Source organism: Ciconia boyciana, chromosome 5 (genome assembly GCF_034638445.1).
Source record: "Ciconia boyciana chromosome 5, ASM3463844v1, whole genome shotgun sequence".
NCBI classification, from domain to species: Eukaryota; Metazoa; Chordata; class Aves; order Ciconiiformes; family Ciconiidae; genus Ciconia; species Ciconia boyciana.
In genome coordinates, this window is record NC_132938.1 from 59,740,491 (window position 1) to 59,763,092 (window position 22,602).

At 39.5% G+C, this 22,602-nt stretch overlaps 1 protein-coding gene across 1 annotated transcript in view; it reads left to right on the top strand.

Annotated features, from left to right (window-relative positions):
- EGF (epidermal growth factor) overlaps positions 1–22,602 on the top strand; it is a 62,301-nt gene that overhangs the window by 13,409 nt on the left and 26,290 nt on the right. The window contains exons 4-13 of the mRNA XM_072861794.1: positions 921–1,102; positions 4,175–4,405; positions 6,020–6,222; positions 10,873–10,998; positions 12,035–12,157; positions 14,698–14,820; positions 15,998–16,123; positions 17,156–17,292; positions 19,207–19,355; positions 20,969–21,073. Coding sequence (XP_072717895.1) covers positions 921–1,102; positions 4,175–4,405; positions 6,020–6,222; positions 10,873–10,998; positions 12,035–12,157; positions 14,698–14,820; positions 15,998–16,123; positions 17,156–17,292; positions 19,207–19,355; positions 20,969–21,073 — 1,505 coding nt within the window. The remainder of the gene's footprint in view (positions 1–920; positions 1,103–4,174; positions 4,406–6,019; positions 6,223–10,872; positions 10,999–12,034; positions 12,158–14,697; positions 14,821–15,997; positions 16,124–17,155; positions 17,293–19,206; positions 19,356–20,968; positions 21,074–22,602) is intronic.

Consider the following 22,602-nt stretch of genomic DNA (forward strand, 5'->3'; position numbering starts at 1 on the left):
TCTTTAGGTACAATTCTGCCATTCCTGTTTATTGATTAGCACTTCAGACTTATTAAATAGTTTTTGCCATCGTAATAGTTATGGTCCTGAGTCTAGGCTGTTTTACTGGCATTCACAGTACATTTAGTATTTTCTGTGGATCGAGTGAAGGGGAGTTAAAAATGAGGGAGAGGAAATTCAGACAAACTAAAGCTTTGAAGACAATAATGTTTCTATCAGTTTTAAATTAATCCCTGGCATTATGGAAGTTTGTCTTCCAGATTACTGTAACTCAAACTGGCTCAAATGGTATGAGAAGAATGTGCTTGAATTCCTACTTATTTTTTCTCAAACCTTTTATTGGTTTCTATGGTTGCATAAATGCTTCTTTTAGGACTTCATCCTTTGTTCAGAAAAAGCTGTGCAGTTCATTGCATCTGGCTGATTAAGAAGGGCAGACAGGCTGTTGTGGCTGAACTCTAATGCTGTGAGAGCCTTCTTTTGTTTGAGAGGGATTGCCAGTGTTCCTGTACCCATGTGGAGTCTTCACTGATGAATTTTAAGCTAGTTTTTAAGGATCACGGTCCAGCAACGGTGTGTTAGGAAGTCTTCCATCTGTAACAGTTCAGGTCTGGGTGCTTCATAGTGTGCCAAATGCAAGAAGTTTTAGCTAAAAGATTAGTCCAGTGTATTTCTTATAGAGAACAGTTTCCCCTTTCGCAGGGGGTCACTCAGTTCAGAAGGGGTATGTGTAAGTACAAAGACCAAATGAAAGTGGTTAAAGAATAAGAAAGAGAAAAATCTACAGGTCTGAGAGAAAATGAAGCAGGTGAAGGAATGAAATGGGAAGCTTCAGTCTGGCACTCTATTCCCTATGTTGAAAGTCATGTTTAGGGTAATCATTAGGATGCTTCTTGTCAAATTTTTTTTTCCGCTTACAGAGACTATGTTACATAGAAAAGGGCATTTCAGGATTTGCTATTGACTGGATAAATCAAGACATTCTCTGGGTCAATAGGCAGAAAGCAACCATAGAAGTGACAGACATGAATGGGAAGAAACGACGAGTTCTTCTAAGAGATGTTGGTCATCCCACAAGGATTACCATTGATGCTGAGAAAAGGTAATTTTATCTAGGTTAGTAATTTCATTGAAATGGACTCAAAATATGCAAAGTACTATGACTGCAGTTTATAGGCTGCTGGGCTAATCTGTGCACAGTGTATTATCTATAATCCAATACCTCCTTGAACTTTGACAAAAGAGGATAAAAGATTAATAAGCACATAAGAGATAAATAGAGAAGTGCGTGAGAAAAGCCCACTGAAGTCTAATACAGGATCTATACCTCTTGGTCATCAGGGAAAATTTTGCCAGTGAGGAGAGCAGAGGGAAAGAGGCATTGCTGGTCCTTTCTCAAAGACAGCAAATTTTCAGGGCAGCAGAAAGCAGGATTGGAGCAGCAAGGGGAATGATGCCTGCAAATGCTGGGAGTCTCTTGTGCTCCAAACATGGCAAACTTAGAATATAAATTGGTATGTTTTCTGAAAAAAGGTCTAAACTTACAGTTTTGCTCCTGTTTCCCTTGTCTCTTTGTCAGTTGCTCTGAATATTGGTTCTGAATCTACTGTTGCTACTTTGTGTCACTAATAATTTAGCCTTCATAAAGATACTTCTTTCAGCTTCAAGCCATTTACACTGAGAACCGTGCTCACATAAGAGGTTTGGCCTCCTCAAGAGTTATCAATATGAATTGTCACGGTGGTCTCTCCATGCTAATTTCTCTTTACACATAAACCTCTTCCATTAAAGCTGCAAAAATAAAAGCTTGAGGAGACTTTGAGATGCTTCTGTTTCGTACAGCAAAAGCATGTTTTTGTTGCCACTTTTGATTTGCAGTAAAGTTGCTCAGCGGTGTCTGAAACCATTTTAATATTAAGGCTTATGTGTCCTTTCCTAGTACATTTATACATGTACTAGGAAAGGACATTTATACAAACCAATTTTCTGATGCTAGTAGCATTACTAGTATTCTCTGGAGCCTTGCCATTTGGGTAGGATTTAAAGGCCTGAGCATCAGCCTATGTATTTTTTTTTTCTGATTTGCTTTTGAATGTAGTATTTACCAATCTTGGAAATATTCACAAGTCCTCAAACCCACCGTCAAATGCCATTGAAACACATGTTACAAATGGCATTATAGGGATATATTTGCTGAATTTATGCAAAAATTTGGGGAGACTCAAGTGCATATATTCACCTAGGTGTGATTCACCATGCATAAAAGCTGTACTCATGTGCTTGCAGGGAGGCCAGTAAGCCAGTAATAAACTGTAAAGAAAGTAGACTCCAAGAAGTTTAACAGCATTTTTATGCCCTATGGCTATCTGCTTGTATGAAAATGCTGAGGGCTCTATTTTTAATGTGAAGGGAATTAAAACCCCCAGCATGTTTACATGCACAGGCATAAATATGAGCTAAATCTGATATTAACAATGTCTTCCTTCAAATGTGTGCAACTAAGAGTAATGAAGGTCAATGTGATACCCTAATAATAGAGTTTTTCTCAAAAGATGTGTCTGGTTATTAGCAGTGATAGGATTGTTTTAGTAGTAATAATATAACTATTGCTGTAAGATTGATTTAATTTTTTTAATGGTGCTTAGAAACACTGAAAAATAAGGATTAAGACTAAAGAAAAATAGAGAGCAAATACAGTAAAGGCTGGCAATTACTCAAGCTGATTTCTAATCTTCATTCTTCTTCTGCCTTCCTGTTGTTCATATCATATCCTGTCCCTATGCTGATTTGCAAAAGTTGTGCATAGAGAATATAACCACCTTTGTTTCTTAGTTTCCCTAACTGTAAAAAGTGAATCCTAGCATTTATCCCAATTTCCAGAGTAGTGACGTTTCTTAAATAACAGGTGCTATAGAAATGCAACCAGATATTAATAAAGTGTTTAAAAATGGCAGTATGAAATTGGGCTGTCCTTCTGGAAACATGTTTTCACCTACACATTAATAACCTATGATAACTGTAGCCTATGTAACAGTGAGGAAAAGCTGTGAGGCAGGGGCTGATTATTCCTACTGGTTTAGTATAGTCCCTTGCCAGTGAGATCTAATCCATTTTCAGGCCTTTAACAAATGATTAACATAAACATAGTAAAGCTGGCTTTATGCTACATTGTTTTGTACATATAAATTCTGCAGTTTTGTAAAGACAAGGCAAAATGATGATGCTTCTTGGAATTTTTGTGCATAAGAAACCTAAGCAAAGACTCTAAACCCAAACATTAAAAAATAAAATGTACATGAATGAGGGATAACTTGCTATTTTGGAAGAACTGTTGTTAACCTTAGTCACATTGGCAAATCTGGGTTCTGATCCATGAATAACTTGAACATGTAAGTAGCTTCAGTGCATAACTGTTTTGAGTATTGTAGCTGTATTTTGACTCTGTCTTAATTTAACGACAGCATAGTCTGGCTCCTATAACCAGCAGGAAGGTAGAAAGAAATGAGAACAATAATAGAAATGGTATTTTTAATTTAACCACTTAAGTGATGTGTTCAACTAGAGTTTCTGGAGATAGATTCCTCCCCAGACGCAGAGGGCAATGCATATCTGCCTCAAAGATATCCCTTTCCCCAAGTTTGCAGGAGTTCCTTGTAGATTTGAGAGGTTATTCCAGTTCCTTTCTCTGACTGCATGGCCAAACAAAGCAGAGAGACAGACAATAGTGCTTCATGGTTAAGCTGGGCTGATTCCTGCTTGACCTACATGAGAGAAATTTCTAGTATCTCATTGCTTCCTGAGCAGAGTCATACAGTCTCTGATAGAAACATTTTTATTAAAATAAGGAAACAACTGTAACAAAACTTTAGTGGTAATATTGCTTCTGTTAAACAGACAACGCTTTGTTGTCAAAAATTATTTCCATTCTTAATAGAACTGCATTAAGGGGAGATGTATATGGGGCTTTCCTGAAATAGGTGAGTACATATTAAGGAAGTCCCTTGCTTTATTCTTAGCTTTGATTCTGAAAGCACTGTGGTAAGACTGAAAAATTCTATATACAGGAGCAACTAAACAAGGAGTGTGTAGCAGTGATGTGATCTTGCAAATGTGGGGTTTGTTGTGTTTGGTGTTTTGTTTTTTTTTTCCCAAAACATGCCTCTCTTGCCTGCAGGCTATTATTTTGGTCTTCAGATGGTACAGTTTCCAGCATACACCGAGTGTCCCTCAGTGGAATTGATGTGAGAAATGTTTTAAGAACCACAGAAAAAATAAAGGCCATCTCACTAGATTTGGTTGACACAAGGCTCTACTGGATCCAACATGACCATGGGAAAGAGATTTCCCATATTGGATCATGCGACTATGATGGTGGAGCTGTTCGTTTGCTAAAAAATTCGGTCCGGTGAGTTTTCCTGAGCTTGTCGGAAATAAAACACTCATTTCCTGGGCATGCAGTTAAGCTCTCTCCCTCATTCTCCCTTTTATTTTATCAGTTCATAACACAATAAGGAGTATAGAGTGTCGTGCAAATGGCCTGTAACTGTAAATCTAAAATTACTGACAGGAAAATGGAAGAAAGTCACTGCCACTCAGTACTCTCCATCTTCCGAGCTTTTAGCAAATGATAACTACTTAATCCTTAGAAATCCTGTCTGAGTGTTTATTAGTGGCCTTTTTCTGCAGATAAAACCTTCTTCTCAGTGAAAACCAAAGAGATTAAATGATTTGTCCAAGGTCACAGTGGGTGAGCTCAGGTGTCTGAGCTGTGCTCAAGAGACTGAGCTAGATCAGGTCTTTCCTATCCTTCTCTAAGCCTGTTGTCCTCCTTAGCTGCTGGGTGGGGAGGCTCGGATAAGCCCCAGTGCTCAGGCTCTCCAGCAAGCATCAGCAGATGTGGTGAAAACTGTCCTACGCAGCAGACTTGGTCCCCTCTGCTCCCCGGTGCCTGGGCTAAGCACAGCTGAGGGAGCTGTTAGACCCATGTGCTTTTGGGTGCCTTTAATATTTGGTCTTCATGCTTTGCGGCGGTACAGATGCTCCATGGTGGGCACGTTTTCAGTGAGGTACTCAGGAAAACGTTACCTTATATCACTGCAGTTTCTGGCAGTATGCTGGATCGGCATATGCTTAATTGGGATTGCCAACTGCAAAATGAGAAAAATACATGGTTTCACTGGCCTGCTGATTTAAATATGCAGCACACCATTTGCATATGATGAACACAAAGCTGGTTTCTCCCTACATTGCCAGCTTCGCATTGGATTTTTCCTTACCCTTTTCCCCTTTCTCCCTTGAGTTGGCTGGTGTTCACTAGGGCATCAACACTTTCCCTTTGAGCCTGGATGGTATGGATTCTCCTTTTTCCACCTGGAATATGTACTGGAAAGTGGAGGCCAAAAATCCCTCTCTCAGTATTTTTTCTGTTTTCCCTCTTATTTAAAACTGGGTCCTTTTGTGGTTCCTGCTGGCTGCTCTAACTGACCAGCGAATGGAAACTAAATTCCTGCGATAGCAGAAGCAGCAAGATGGATTTTAGGAACGCCCTACTCCTACCCCTCCTTCTTCACCCTGATTTCCTGGGACAGTCAGAAGCGTCAGAGGAGGCACTGGAAATTCGGAAATGGAGGAACTTATCTGGCCTACATCCTTCAACAAAGCAAGTGTCCATTTTAGTTGCTGGGTTCACCAGAAGCAGGGTGATACCTAGGCTTTCTCTGTCAATTGAGTCAGTCCTGAACAACAGCTCATATAGCCTGTGAGAAATGCAGGTTATCCATTTTGCATCTATTTCTTGCAAATCTGCAGGATTCTGGGTGCTGGATTATTTGGGAACGTCTCTGGCACCTCATCTAATTCTCATATATATAAGAGAGAGAGATATATATATATAAAAGAATACAAAGAAAGGTTGTTTACAGTGAACGTGACTGAACTAGACGCTCAGAAAATGTATGAGTGAGTAAATATATAGGGATCAGGTAACGTGCCACTTTGTGTTATCTTCTCTTTGTTGTAGACATCAATTGCTTGGCATGTCTCTCTTTGCTGAGCACCTGTACTATTCAGAGTTGAAATCTGGTATGATATGGAGAGCCAACAAGTATACTGGAAAAGTTGTAGTCACAATTAGCCTGAAGCCATCATTTTTTCCACCAGTGGAGATAAAAGTGGTGCATCCCTTTAAACAGCCAGGTGCAAGAACAGATTCTCAGAATTTCGGTAAGTAAACTGTAATGAGACAGTTGTATGTGTGAGCATAATAATGTCATACACTCTGATTTTTCACAATAATAATTTTCTTTGGCAAAATTCCAGGCCTCAGTGAAGTGAAGGAAAAAGTTTCCTTTACCTTCAGTGATCCACAGTTCCACTTGGTGTGTGTAACTCCAGCTGGAGGATCAGGCTGGAAGTGTGCTGAGCATGAACAGCTCATTTCATTAGTCTGAATACACATGCAGATAAATGTGATTTTCTCCTTCTGTTCCCTTTGTTTACACAAAGATGTTTTTATACTTTCCTGCTAAATGCACAAAGCATATACAGCTTTTTAATACTCCATGTAGATTATCTTCATCAAATGTCTGCTCCCTTCTGGAAGTTTTATTGTAATGTGCATCTGCACACCTTTGATTGTTATGGCACTGAAGGATTTTAAGTGTGTAGTAATTCAGTATCACTTGTCCTGCAAGTGATACTGTGGATGTCTCAGCTTTGCTGTGAAATGGCTGGGTTAAGAGTCAGCCTGTTTTAGATAGACTTGAAGTTGCCATAATAACTATGAGATAAGAGCCTTGGGTCTCTTTAATTGATATCAGTTGCAGCCTACAGTTTGAGGTGGTCATGTCACTGCCTTTCACTGTGGATCAGAAAATGAAGGTAGTTGACTATGGATAGCTCACTCTCCTTGAGGATTCCTGCTGAGGCAGTAGGAAGTGGGGGGTGTCCAGGGGAAATAATGTCTTGTTCTCTGATCTCTGGAAAGCAGACATAGAGTATTCTTGCTTTAATAGAATAGCTTTTGTCACCAGTTTTGCTTGGATACGAACAGCTGAGCAAACAGCACAGAGGCACTTGTGTGTCAAGCAATGGTTGCAGAACTCCCAAGGGAAGACGGCCATGGGTTCCTAGAGGTATAGGTAGTATAAAGACATGAAGAGAAACTAGTGTTTGTTCATATGAGCAAAAATGAAACTGTAAATACCTCTCTTGAAACATTTCTAAATATCTACTATAAAATAGGCTTTGTCTTTCTTCATGCCAACCAACAGCTTTATACTGTCTCTCCTTCCTGAAATCTGGTCTCTGTGGGAAAAATCAAAATCTTCAAGGGAACTTTCCCCTTCAAATGCTTTGTTTGTAGTGCAAAGAGCTGTTGAGATGCAGAAGAGAAAGTATTCTTGGAAATCAAGCTTATACTTGTAAACACAGGGAGCCTCCATCGAGAAACAATACCTGTTCTGTGCTTCCTTTGAGGAGAACAGTCATCCTGGCAAATGGAAGCACTTTTTCAACTGACACGTTTGGTGTTCTCACACAGACTAACTAGGGAAGGATACATTTGTGGTGCAGACAATGGCATGTCCAGGTATCTCAGGGTTGTTACAATGAGATTTGGAAGGTCTCATGAGGCCTCCTTGGGTGTCTGTCACCATGTCTGCATATGCATGAAGATGGAGAGGAAGAAACAATGACCAAGAAAGGCAGTTCATGATAGTGGCCTCTTGAACCTCAAGGGCTATTGGTTGTGTTACATATGTTCTCTCCACAAGAGTGTGTAGCGTGATTTCATTGACTATGAGCACTTAGTTTTTATTCTTCTCTCAGAAGATTAACCTCACTTCTTCCACCAGAACATGCTGCTTTCCGGTGTTTCTCTTTCCGCTGGAAAGAGGGTTTCCCCACCTTTATTACCCATGTTTTTAAATGCCTTGCAGTATATACCCCGATATTTCCAACATGTTTAGTAAATTTTTGTATGACAGTAAGTGTTGTCAGCAGTAGGCCTTTTTTTTATTCCAAATACCTTCTTATAAAAATGTCTGGGAAATGATGGAGTAGAAAGAAGCTTAACAGGCTGAATCCAGATGAACCTTTTGGACTTTGCATGTACGTTGCTTGGCTTATCCAGTGCAAGAGCTGGGATGAAAGGAGGACTAATGAGCCTGGAGTACAAATGAGATTTATAGCTGATCTTACAACAGAGAAACCTGGAGATAAAAGCATACCTAGACTTATTGGGTGCTCTGTACAAGCTAAGAAAGTGTATGTTGTAATGTAGTGTCAGCTGTAAATTATCAGGCCTTCTTTAAAGCAGATAGCAGTTTTCCTTCAGCTGAAAAGGGAACTGACGAGAAGTGCTCAGCTGACATAATTTGATTTTTTACTGGAATTTGGATTATTTACTGTACTACTTAAAGTCCTCATGTTCCCTCTTCGCTTTCTCTTTCAAAAGACTTTCCTGGATTGGTCAGGGCCAATAAGTACAGAGAAGAGCATTAATTCTGCTACGGGTTTGCTGTAACCCCACACAACAACTTTAGTACGGTAGTATCTGGAATATGGCCTCTAATTTACTTCAGCTCTCTTTGACAGCTAATCCTGGATTTGATGACAGTATGTGTTTTTATAAATGCCTACTGGAATGTTCTTCACACTTTTATTAATGACTCATAAAATATATTAATTACCTTTAAATCTCAAAGACTACCTCTGGAATTTTTTAAAAGTATCTTCTCTGACAGATTAATGATATTCAGTAGAGCCAGGATATTTTTTTGGAGGAATTGTGTTTCTTTCCAGTGTAAGATACCAGCATCAGGCTATTATCTGAGAACACCCATTTCCATAGAAGAGAGGTGATGGAAGAGGGGAAACCCCCCCCCCCCCCCCCCAACCAAACAAGCTAGAAAGTATGGTTTGTAGTGGTTGTTCTTCCAGAAAAGATTACAAAAAAAAAATTCTGATTCATAATTTAGTCACCATTCACTTTAAGTTTTGAAATGTGATTTTTTTTTTTTTTAAATCTTGATTTGGCAACATCAAGTTCTAATAATTATTCAGTTAAAAAAGAATATCTTCTTGAGAATGCCCAGATGGCAAAATTATTGCTTCCATTATTGCTTCTGTTAATTCCTGGGTGTCTTAGGTCTCATTAGACCAATAATGGTACAAGCAAGGGGCAAAATACCAGCACCAGTGATAAGCATCAGATGCAGCATTGAGTGTGGTCTTGTTTCTGTTTTGTGTTGTTTTGATTGCATGTGCTTGCACTTTTGTCATGCTAATGAGTTCTGTATTTGAAGATGAGACACCCCACTACTGTATGTACCTGATTCAGTTGCAGCAGGAACAAAGATTAAGAGTCCAATTCAGAACTAGTTCTACAAAAAGAGAGGCTCAGATAAAACTACGTAAAATTCAACTCTCTCAAAAGCTAACATGCTTAATAACATAGATAATGTCCATCTAGTCATCCATTCATAATTTTTCATTTAGTGATACAACTTTTGTTAGAGAAGAATTAATCAGTTTGATGCAAATAAGTGCAATGTTGATGATTTCAGCCAAGCTGAAGTGTCTGTCTGGGAAATTATTCCAGTCTTCTATAGATGTGATCTGTCATTCCACCAAATGGCCAGTGTTTTATCTGTTGTGGCTAGCAGAAGACTAAATGCTGAACTTAAATATTATGCTGCTTTCCATCTCTTGGAATTTAGAAGGTGAATTAGAAAGAGCACAAGAAAATTGTTCACATACAAATTTCTTTGCCTGTATGAGCCCATGATTTCTTATATGTTACACAGACAGCACAGGGCAAAGACGGTGGTGTGTGTGGGTGGCTGCATACCCACATTCAGTAGCAGCATTTCAGCTATTTTTAGCTTGGGAAAGGGGCAAGCAACCCCAGAAGAAGATTAGGAAGATTAAAACAAAAATAATAGTTTGGGAGACAAAAATAAAACCATGAGTGTTGCATATCTGTGAAAGCACCAGCTCTAAAAGATAGCTGAGCACAGACACGAGGCTCTGCAAATCCTTCCCATGAAAAAGATACTTGAATACCTGTTTGCCTTTTTCTGTGAAGCAGGAGAAGTAGGAAGGCTTCTGGGGATCTGTTGGGTGCTTCTTCCTGCTTCCTTTGAAGAAAGTTTGGGCATATCTTGTTGGACGTCAGAAACATTCTGAGTTTTAAATCTGAGTTCAAGATTTATAGCATTTGTATTTCTCATAGTCAGAAGCCAGGATCCACTCCAGTACAAAGATTCTCTAGACTGTGCTAATACTTTTTGTCCAAATGAAACTTATGGTCATTATGATCTGTCCAACTATTTTTTTGTTAAATAATGTGAGACTTGAGCACAGCTTTGTGCTAATAGTTCCCAGTCTTTGTATGCTCTCTCTTTTCCAGTCTCTCTCCTCTCTCTTTTTGTGTGTGTGCTCTGTCTCTGTCGCTCTCTTCTTTCTGAGTGTTCTACAGAGCCTGGTAACATATAATACTGTGCAGGACTGGTGGCATATAAAGCCTGCTACACACTGTTTTCCCTTTCATAGTCCCTGTAGGTATGCAACCAAACTAAATGATCCCCTGCTTCAGGCTCTCTCTAGATCTGCTTGTGCTGACACGGAGCTAGAAATGATCATTTGCACAGACCTACTCTTAGTCTTTCATTTTTATAGTGACTTTTTGGCCTGATTTTACCAAGAGAAAATAATAGAAGTTGTTTTCTATTATTAAGAAGTTCCTCGGTTTGAGCAAGTAGCTGTTGAGAAGAAGACACATCACTGAGCATCTTTGCTCAAAAATAGTTTCTCCTGGAAGGTTGATATGGTAAGAACTCCATTACATTTACACTATATTTGTTCTTCCAGAAAGAGGAACCTGTGATTTGAACAAAGAAAAGTGCAGAAGAAGAATCTGCAGGCCAGAATCAAGGACTCATCAGTGTAAATGTTCTAGTGGCTTTATTTTAAGTCGAAATAAACAGTTTTGTGAAGGTAATATGTTAATCTCCTATCAGCTTTATTCTGTCAGATGAAAAAATTCTTCTGTTCTTTTACTTTACTCATATCTTGAGTATGAAAACACAGTCTGAGGTCTTAAAAATTCCAGTTGTGCCATTTCAGTTTTGTGTCCTTCCAGGTTCTGACATAGTCTAAAAGGAGACCTATGAAAATGTCACGAATGCTATTCTTGCGAGAAATTTTGGTCTTAGCCTGAGTAGTAGAAGGAGCTTCAGTCAAGTAGAAGTGCTTATGGGTGCTTATTTAATTTTTAAATAAGAATTAAACCAGATATATCACCAAAGGTGAAACATTGAAAAAGCCTGCAACAAGGTGGCTGTCTTAAGTCCCACCTTCAAAAAAGACACAAATTCTTAACATGTTTTAATCGCGATTTTAATTTTAAGCGTTAGTTTAAGCGTTTAGTTTTAAGCGTTTTAATCGCGATTGTTTTAATAAAAATCTAACATTACTATTAGTAATAGTTAACATATCACTTTTAGAAGCATCTTTTTCACTACATGACCAGATTTGAAAAGACATAAAGGCGTCAAAATTCCTAGCTTACAGGAATACAGACCTGCCTGAGCAGCCCATCCAGTTCTCAGGAAACTCACCAGGATTGCTTTCTGCATTTCAACTTCTAAACGACTTCTGTGTTTTGAGAATTTTACTTAAGTCATGTTGGAGCCAAATTTTTTAAAAGAATTTTTGTCTGAAGAAAGTGTCTAATGTAAATTTTTTTGGGTGCACACAGGATTTAACTGGCACTGGAATCTGTATGGGAAGGCGTACTAGGCACCTCTGCTGGACACATGCAGCCTGAGTGGGTTTTGCTAGAAGGTTTTAAAGCTTATTTGAATAAGGTCTGCAAACTTGCTTTTTTATCATTTATTAGGACCAACATATTTTTGTAAAATGAATGGGAAAAAGAGGTACTTCTTGAAGACTGTTAGTTTGTTTTATTAATCTAATTCCCTAACACTGGTTGATGACGTCATTCTGACACAGCAAGTGCTTCTTTTGGCAGATATCAATGAATGTGGCTTCTGGAATCACGGCTGTACTTTGGGCTGTGTGAACATCCCTGGTTCCTATTACTGCACCTGCCCGAGAGGTTTTGTTCTGCTGCCTGACAGGAAAACATGTCATGGTAAGTAGCAGTAATACGTAAACGCCTCCAGTATGATATTGGAGAGAGTCCTCATTTAACACTGGAAGCGCTTTTTTTGAAGCGCTGGAAGCTGGACCAGATAACCTCACTTTGTGTGCTGCATTGCTCGCTTCCAATTCCTTATTATGTAAGCAGGATCAGCTTAAACTGAGTGAACCAAATTCAGAGGTCATGTTTAAGGAAGTGTAAGTTACACGTGAGTAATCAAGTGTGAGCCTCTTCAGGAGCAAAAAAAAAAAGAAAAGAGTCAGGTCTCTAGAGAGACCCCTCTGCTCAGATTAGGCTCTGTGGCACGTTCCAGGTGGATAAGCAGTTACATCTTTTTAAATGTGGTCTCTGAATTTGGTTCACTCTGTCTAACCTGCATAACAATTTGCACAGCCTCTGAATGAGCAGCTTACAGTATCACCTTTTTTCTCTTCAGATCAGGGTTGATAGCATTGCTAATGTGCATGAAATTAATGAAATTAAATGCATGTGCATCTGTTTACAATGAATAAGACACATGGAAGTACTCGCAAAGTTGTTTATTCTGGGGGACTGCTGCACTTGTGGTTTTGTTTTTTCTTTTATCAATTAAATTGTGTATAAAAAGTATGCCTGAGAGAACTTATCTATATAATGTAGGTACATAAACCAGGAAGCTCTGTGAAGCTCAATAAATGTGAATAAACTAAATGCAGAGAACACACAGAAGTGAAGGGAAAAACCAAAGATCTGTCAGTCAGTAAGCTTCAAGGACCATATTTTAGTCATAGTAAGAGTCAGTGGTGAAGCTTTTTGTTCTCCCTTTATGCAGCATTGTGTATATTCAGCCTACAAATGAATTAAGCCTTTCTAAAGTAAGTCTAGAACATAAAATGTGAAATGCATCCAAGTTGTGAGGTCCTGGGATATTCCTAGTCACTTATCTATTTCATAATGAAGTGAAACTTAGGTGTAAACAAAGGGTCCTTCTACCTTGTTTCCACGGAAATAAAACATTGGTATATGCCCAAGTAGAAGTGCCAGCACACCAATGAGTTCAGTCTGGATCATGGCAGGATCAGGACCTAGGGTATATTAAATATCACTACTAGAGAGTAACAGAGTCTAACAGACTCTAGCAGTCAGTCTGTTTTAGACCTCCAAGAGTCACTTCTCCCTCTCTATTAAGAGGGAGCCAGGAGTAGGATTCAGCGACCCAGTCGTGGGGGTCCAGGGTGTGTGTGAGAGCTGCAGAAGGCAGCCAGATGTGACAGAAGACTATGGGAGTCCTGCAGCCAGAGGCTATTGGGAAGTGGGATATCCTTTTGTGTGCAAAACAACACTTAGACACTGTGCAACTCAGTCCTACTCTGGATGACTAGCTTGAACTATATGCCTACATTTTGAGTGGCTCAAATTAGATAGAAAATAATGTTTTTCTAACACAGGCTAGGGATGCAGCATGGACAGTATAACTCCTTAACTACTGCAGCACAAGGCAGATATGTCACCATCTACGCACCTTGAGAGAGAGAGAGATGCAAGGTGAGAAGTCCACGTGCTGACCAGACATTTTGATGCGTTGTCCTCCAAGTCCTGTATGAAGCTCTTCATCTAAAGCCACAAGCTCTAGTCAGAAACACAAGATCAGTTTCTTGACCCTCTTCACTGTGCTTAAGGGGTTAGAACAATCCAGTCCAGAGCGCAGTTGCCCTGGAGAAGCAATATTTGCAACAGCTATGCACCATTTAAGCCAGTACATGCAGCTGATTCAAAGAAGCAGCTGTGGGAATCTTGCAGTAGTTGCAGTCTTCCAGTGGCTGTTGCCATATGGCACTACAATTGGCATAAAGAGATGCAGCACTGCAATACAGAAGGTGGAAGGAGGATGTCCTGTGAAATGGCATGAAAGAAATACTCAAAAAGATGTTGGCACTCCAACAATTATTACAGAAAGTAAAGGAAAGCTATTGCCAGGTCCTCACATGGTTTTGCCCCTACAGCTTCAAAAATTGCCACTAAGGAACATAGCTTTATTTCTGGAAGGTTCATCTCCTGTTTTCATAGGTTCTAGGTCTGTTACCCTTGGAGTAGTAGGAAAGTAGGTTTTCCTCATTCTCTTTGTGTTTTATACTTATTCTTTCAGTATAACTTCCTTGTAGTTTTCAAAACCTGATCTATTTTTGATGAAATGTAAAAAAGGAAGTTTTCTAAATTATTTATATTTTGATAACACATCTTCATACAATTTTGGAAAATTTAAAGCTTATCAGTATAATGGCTTCAGGACCCAGCACTTTTGGCTTTCTTCTTTGCTATAATTAGGAGAGGGTGGGGGAAAAAAAAATTTTGGAAAAAAACCAAAACAAACCCCAGAAAGACCACTGTAGTGTACTCTCAACATCACACTTTTATTTTTTTCTTTTTTCTTTCTTTTTCTTTTTTTCTTTTTCTTTTACTATTTAAGAAAATGTTAACATCTCTTTTGGGGGGCTTAGTAAAAATTGTTATCATAATTTAAGATATTTTTTTTCCTCTTTAAATTACTGTAGAGCTAATTTCCTGTACAAGTAATGACACCGAATGTAGCCATGGTTGCCTTCAAACATCTAAAGGGCCTGTTTGCTTTTGTCCTGAAGGATCTGTACTCAAAGCGGATGGCAAAGCATGCACAGGTAAGTAACATTTTTTCTAGCTGTAGTGAATGCCAAACTGTCTTTGTTCTTGGCAGTAAGAGCCAGAAGTGAGTGATAGCATTTTACACTAATTTTGCACAGATGTAAATGATTGTACAAGATAGGAGGCAATGGTAATGTCAGGTGCTTTTTAATGGATGCTGCTTAGCAGCAACATCCAATGTTTGCAGGCCAAGTTCTTTTTTGTCAGCACACATCAAGGCATCTCCCAGATGTTTGTTGCAGGAGACATCTAAAATTTATATTTGAGGGGTAATACAGGTACAAAATTAGGGCTTGGGTGAAATCTGAAGAATACTTTATTGACATCATGCAACCCAAGTTCAGAGTCACTCTAACTTAGAGCAATTTCATCTGATTACCCACAAATGGAATTTTTGCAGTCAGAATATTTGAAGCTACTACACCCACTAATCTGTCATTCCCCATTCCAGCAAGCTTTCCAAATTCAGGGGACTGTAGCTTTTCAACTGCATCTTTTCAGTCTTAGGGGTCAAGATAGCTCCATTAATGCCAGCCTTACACCTTGAAAAATCTCCTTCCCCTTTCACTGTGGACTGTGGACTGTACTGTATACATAGATTCAGTCAGTGTTGCTGTTTTGCTAGGGACACTGCACTGAGTAAGCTCATGTTGGCATTGAGGCTATAACCATTGTACAGCCCTAAGAAGAAAGAATAGTTTATTTTTGTAGGAAATCTTGGTTGTTGTATTAGAAAGTATCAGTTCACCATCCTAGCCTAATTAACTTATTGGGAGAGAATGGCATTAGTTTGCTGTTTCTTTGCATGGAGTACAAAGGCTGATAAAATTTGTTACTTTGTTGTAGATGTGATGAGATTTGCATGGGAGAAAGAGTTCTCTGAAATAATGGAAGCCCTCTTCATATATCTCACCCCCAATCCCCAACCCGCCCTTCCTGTGTTGTGAATTTTCAGGAAAAACTCTAGAAGAAGTTACTACTAATTTGCTTTCACTTCACTAGACTTCTGCTTTCAGCAGGAGGCCTTTCAGTAAATCTATCAGTCACTGAGGTGCCTTGCACTGTAGAAATCCTAAGCAGAGTGAATCAATCGTTCTCTTGCTTACACCTCTGATTTGTTGTATTTTTTTTCTTAGAATGGCAAAGTTAAATTTTTCACATGTTCTGTTTAAGGTTGTACATCTCCAGATAATGGCGGCTGTAGTCAGATATGTTCTTCTTTAAGCCCGTCCTCCTGGGAGTGTGCTTGTTTTCCTGGATATAATCTTCAGCGAGACAGAAAGCACTGCACTGCTACAGGTCGGTATCTTGGTATGCCTGTGTATTTCTGCCAATAAAAGCAAAAACATTTTAGAGTCCTTTAAAGTGGATTGCATAACTGGGATCCAATTTTGCACTGGTTTTAGGTTACTTTGTGAAACTTGGGAAGTATTAGATTTTTGAGAAAATAACCTATTTTGGAAACATACCAGAACAAGCACCAGTATATGGTTCAGTCTCCCTCACAGAAGATTCAGTCTATTATCCAACTTCTGCATTTCACTCTGGGCTTCTGTACTGCAGAGGTCTATCTGCAGTATTCTGGTTTTTGTGCCTTCATATAAATGTGGGTGTAGTTTCTGCCCAGTGTTACAGAATTGGCATTGAGGTGTCTACATTTGGAGAACAGGGCAGGGAATAGTCTGTCGAAGGACCTTCCCTACAAGGATATTTCTCCCCCCCTGGCCCCAGGAAGCCCAGGTATTTGATGATTCCAGACCCTTCTGTTTCTTCTGAGAAAAGGGCAGACCCTGGTGAGCAGCAAGGTATAAGCAATTGCATGAGAGAGAAGAGGGAAGAGAAGTTTGTGATTTGCTTCAGGAATAAGGGAAAAGCTTTATTTTTTGGAGGACAGCATTTTTCTTGCTTGTACTGTGAAAGGCTTCTCATGTGCAAAAGTCAACTGTTCTGGCATTTATGGTGATGCTGTGAAATGCAGAGGGAAGATTGTCTTGAGTCATCAGTGTGAAATGCAGTGGGGCTAGTGACTGCCTATCACAAATTTTGAGGCTGATCTTGGGCAAGGCACTGATGCTGAAAACCTATATTCACATTTATCTTTGGTTTCTGAGGCAAGTGGGCAAGTAGGACGAGGGTGCTTCTGTTCCTCTTCGTGCTTCTGTGCTTCTGTTCCTCATTTTGTGCTTCTCTGCTTCTGTTCCTCATTTCTTCATGCTTCTGTTCCTCATTTTGCCTTCTACTGTTACTTACAATGTTAGCTAGGTAGTGATGCAGGCTAGAGATCGCTTTGAACCTAGTGGAATTAACATATGTGCAAATTTTCATCAACAGGTCCCAAGCCATTTTTGTTATTTGCAAACGGCCAAGATATCCGTCAGATCAGTTTTGATGGAACAGATTATGCAAGTTTACTTGACTGGCAGATGGGAATAGTCTTAGCACTAGACTCTGACCCGGTGGAAAATAAGGTAAGGCATTAAAAATGAGAGGATTTTGAAGTGTTGCAAGGACAAATGGATTGGGCTTTCATGTGCCTTAACCTTTCTGCTGTCAGTAATCCAGATTACATGTTGTGCTGCTCGTTGTTCTGTTGCCTGTCCATGAGCACAACTGGTACAGGATGCCAAACACTAGTTGAAGAGTTTCATCCTTTACTTACCGAATGTGCTTTGTACATTGACATGGCTACTTCACAGAGAATTTGGATCTCTAAGTTCACTTCAGGCATGATTTCAATTTCAAAGAACTTTGTGTGATTGATAGTTTTCTCCCTTAAGATTTCAGTACTGTTTTCTGGAAATATATTGTGGGTTTTTTTTCACTGGGTAGCGGTGAAAGCAACAGTATCTTTTTTTCTGTACAGCTACATCCCACAATCCCTAGTAAATGCAATCTTAACAAGAATTACTTCCCATGTCCTGACTTTATGGAACAAAACTGCGGAATGCTCTCTGGGTTTATTGCTCTTATGAAATGTATTCCTCATATTACAAGATATTGCTGTTGAAACGGGAGTCTTCTCTGCATAAAGAGCTGTTTGTCTGTGTGGCCGCATCCCAGTGCCCTGCTCCTTGCCTGCAGAGTTGGGAAGAATAGGAGTTCAGCTGTGCTTTGCTAAACCTTCTGTGGCAAAGAGTTATTTTTTCCCATGATGAGACTTATTTACACTGTAAAAGTGTTACAAAAAGATACTGGATGGTACAGTGAAAGCTGATGAGGAGCTCAGTTAAGTTGCTGGAAACATCTCAAGGCCTGGATGGACACAGCCAAACAAATGCAAATGTTACCAGATCTGCCTTACAGGAGGATTGCTGGAACATCGCCACTTGCTCCTGAAATAGGGCCCTGCTGGGGAACCAGCAGTTGTTCTGTGCCGTGCCAAGTGTAAATCAGCTGCGCCGGTGACGCTGGGTGTGCGCTCTTGTCCCCCTTCTGTAGGGAGCTCTGCACGACGGAGGGGTCAGTGGTGTGGAGGCGAGGTGATGTGCAGTGGGCTAGGCAGGCTGCAGCAGGCTGGTCCTGGTGGCACAGAGCTGAGGGGCAAGGCAAATCAGCTCAGCATCGCTCTGTGCTCCCATGGTAATTGAATTAGCTGGTTTAATGCTAGAGGCCTCCCTCCTGCTTTGTTTGGCCTCATGGTTAGCATGAAAACAAAGTTATTTGTTTTGTTGCTGCCATTTGCAAAGAAAGCCTCAGCATTGCTTTGTATATAGTTCTGCCATACAGTGTTTAGCTCCCTCTGGATATCAAATACAAGACTTTTTTTTTTCCTCATCCTTGGAAAACACAAACCTAGTTTCCCCACCAGCAGAGAACTTTTATTTTGACCCCAAACTGAGAAGCCTCTTCTGGAAATGTTAGAGCCTTACGGAATAGACACCTGGTAAAAAAATTAAGGTATGTGCAGGCTGAAAGAGGGAAAAAATAGAAGCAAATTATGTAACTCCTTTTCCCTTCCCAGCTGCTTGACACACGTACACTACTACTCTCTTCTTCCCTCTCCCCCCGTTTTTAAAATGAGCAGCCAGTGAAATGATAACTTGCTTCTTTTTGCCTGCTCCTACTTTTGCTTCCTCAGCTGTGCTTCATGTGAGGTAGCTGCTCTCTGAAACAAAACCACAGGGTATTCAGAGGGCTGTATATAGGGCAACCAGGATTTACAGCTAAGCACAAGCTGCCTGTGGAAGTCATCCTGGTTGAAGGATAAGTGCCTTTTTATTTGATCAGGGATCACAGGTTACCTGTGCAGCTTTTTGTGAATAAGCAGTTCAGGGAACTTTCAAGATGATAACGTTATTTTAGAAGTGGAACTATTAGACAAGGGAAACAGAGCAGAAGGTGAGATGGGAACTAATAACACCTCATCTGTTATTTCTTCACAGATTTACTTTGCCCACACTGCCTTGAAATGGATAGAACGAGCTAATCTGGATGGCTCAAATCGTGAAAAAGTTATTCATGAAGCTATAGATATACCCGAAGGCCTTGCTGTGGACTGGATTAACCGTAAATTGTATTGGACAGACAGAGGGTACATGCTCCACAGTGCATTTATGTTGAAGCATGCCATAAAATATTTGGAATAAATGACTGGTGATACAGAAATAGCTGAGATATCACTCTAAATTCAGTAACGCTTCACATTCTGATTGGGTAGCTGTAATCTCAAGTATATACAGTTGGAAGGTTCTTTAAAACTGAAATGCTGGAAGATCACTTTGAGTCTGCTATTATATTTTTATCTTTGTCTTTCCAAGAAGCAAGGGTTTGGACACAGTTGCAAGGAATCTAAAGCATGTACTGCATGTATACATATCTGTATGCGCACATGCATGTGTGAATATATATATATGTATACACTCATATTTATATACGTACCCTGCATGTGTGTATATATAGGTATATCTTTATATATATAAAAATAATGAGTATTACTGCACCGAGTACAACTTGGACAGAAGTCAGCATTGCTGACAGCTAGAATCATGCCCCTTTAAGCAAATGGAGAGACTTTGCCAATTATCTCTGATAAAAGAGGAATGGCCACTGGCAAACAATATGACTTCACATTTCAGCTGATACCTAACCTTACATGCAGAGAGAAACAAAATCAACCTTTGGTGAAAAGGCAGTGTCAGATCAGAACACATAACGAAGACTCCTTGAAGAGTGGTCATGATGTTTCAGTATGACCCATATTTTATTAGTCAATAAAAAATGGTTTTTGAATTTACAGATCACCCTCCTTCTCCCTTTTAAATACGCTGCTAGCCCACTTCCTTGCTATTAGGTACAATCTTGTCTACATGATTGTGCTCCTGTATAAATGTGCCAGTGTTTCTTGTGAAATTGGAAATTGTGGTGCTCGTCTCCATAAGACAAGAATCAAGGGTGAAGCTGTGAATTTGTATCTGCCACCTCCTTCTCACTCACTGCATTTGCCTGTTTGTATTCCACATTGGCACAAATATATTTCTTCTTCCGTCTTTGTGTGGCCTTTCTTTGCAGGTTCAGGTAGGCATGGAAGGCTTGCTTTCAGGTAGAGGCTGATAATTGTTTGGCAAGGTGAAGTTTGTAGCAATAAGTACAGTTTTCTGGAAAAAAATTGTATTGGGAGACTGGCAACATAGATTCTATATTTGACTTGACATAGATTTTAGGAGTGATCATAAAGACCTTAGCTTCATTCTTTCCTGTAAAATAAATATAATATGTAAATTGCTTGGTGATTTCTGGATGAAAAATGCTATATAAAAGTACTATTTAAAAAAATTCTTTATACATTTGATAACACCGTTCAGTTAGGAGCTTGGTTTCCTCCTGACTCCCTTTAAAGCTAACATTCATCTATTAGTGATCATACTTCCAAGTCATTATTTGCCCAAAAAAGGAGAACTTCATGTCTCCTGCAGAGCAGCAGGTATTTTATCATCATGTCCTGGACCAGATAATGAGACTGTAACATGAATTACTTGTTGATGAAACAACTAGACATCCCACATCAGCAGGATTATTTCCTGTCATTGTAGTTATTTATTACAGTTTTGTGCTAAACTAAAGCAATGCTAAAACTTAGTATGTTCTGCCTGAGAAGGTAATTAAAAAGATAGCAGGGAGGACCTAACAGTGCCATGTGTGTTGCAGGAAGGCATGCATCGAAAAGAGCAATCTGAATGGAATGCAAAGAAAAATGATCATCTGGGAGGATATCTCCCAGCCCCGAGGGATTGCCATTCACCCTTTTGCTAAGTAAGGAGTGATAAACCCGGTTAATTGTGTAATACTTGGGGAGGCTTTTTAAAAGTGAGCATGCCAGCCTTACCTTTTTGGCAGTCAAAAAGTGCATTAGTGTCATGTTAGGATAGTCATTGCCTTGCAGAGTTGCGTGAACTGCAATGTTTTATTGCTTGATTTCTTTTGTGAGTTGGGACGTCTGCATTTCTCATAAAGATTAAAAAAAAAACTACCAGAAGCATTAAAGATATTGTATGCAGTTTAAGCTAAAGAAAATTGCAAGTGACTAAAGTCACCCTGCCAGTTGTAAGCACCACACTATAAACTTTGATGGTTTCATATCTATTAGTGTGAAAAAGGTAGTCACTTTTAACCAATGGTGCTTACAAAGGATTTTTGTTGGCCATGTTTCAGTTTCTGAGGAAACTAAACCAAATCTACTGTCGTGGAGATGTGTTGATTTAAATGCACCTTATATCTTCTTATCTAGTGCTGAGATGATCAAAGGAGTTTTGAATGTTTAAACTATTGATGAAATTCTGGCCATTTTAATCAATGGCAAAGCCCCATGGATTTCAGTCAATATGCCTCTGGTAGGATGGTTTTAAATCTGTTAATTTATTTATTTAATTTTTTTTTTGATGCTCATATCCTGCTGTAACTAAGTACTGATGAATGAAGCCGAGTTGGGGAGGGTGTTTTTTTAGCTTCACTCTGTACATAAAAGACCTGAAAGAATCTTTCAGTAGAGGTTGAAAATGATGGAGACGTTTTGCAGGAAAACTTTTAAGAACAGGTAGGTTCAGGGAGATTGTTTATTAGAATTAGTGGTAGAGGCAAGGGCTACAAGGGGAAAGGGAGGAGGAAACATCACTAAAACCTTCCTTATTAGAAATTTAATGGTGAAAGGAGGAACAGACATTATAGCAATGTCCATAATTGTAAAGTCAGTATTAAAGAGAGATCTGAGACACAATTAAGACTATTGAGAATACTGATCCCTGCATTGGTTACAGCAAAACTGCTCATGTAAATAAAGCTAAGTGAATCTGTGAGTTATCTCAGTAAACCTGACAGACAGCTGATGCCTGGGAAGACTGGAGTCCAAACTTCAGAAGTAATTTGTGGGTTTGACTATTTCCATTTTAAGTGTTCATCTTGCACTGTCTGTTCTTTGACAAACAGTAAGCACTCAGTGAGTAACATTCAGAACTCTAGAGAGAGACCCTGAGAATCATGATTCTCAGGGTCATAAAAGCAGAAAAGAGGCTGGGCCTGATACTGGTTTATTTTTTAAAAACAAAATAACCTGAGGGCTCTTGCTTGCTTTCCATGGGTGGTGGGTATTTTTGGTTCCATTTGTGCATTGTTACACCCTTGTTTAGACAAGGGGCTGGCTAATGCATCGTCTTCTATTGTCTGGGTTTGCTAAACTGCTATCATCAGTCATGTGGAAAACACAACAAGCAGATATGAAGAGCTGGCAGTTAGCATAGGCGGGAGGAGTTGTTTTTCAAAGGTTTTGTGCCAACAAACAGAATGGG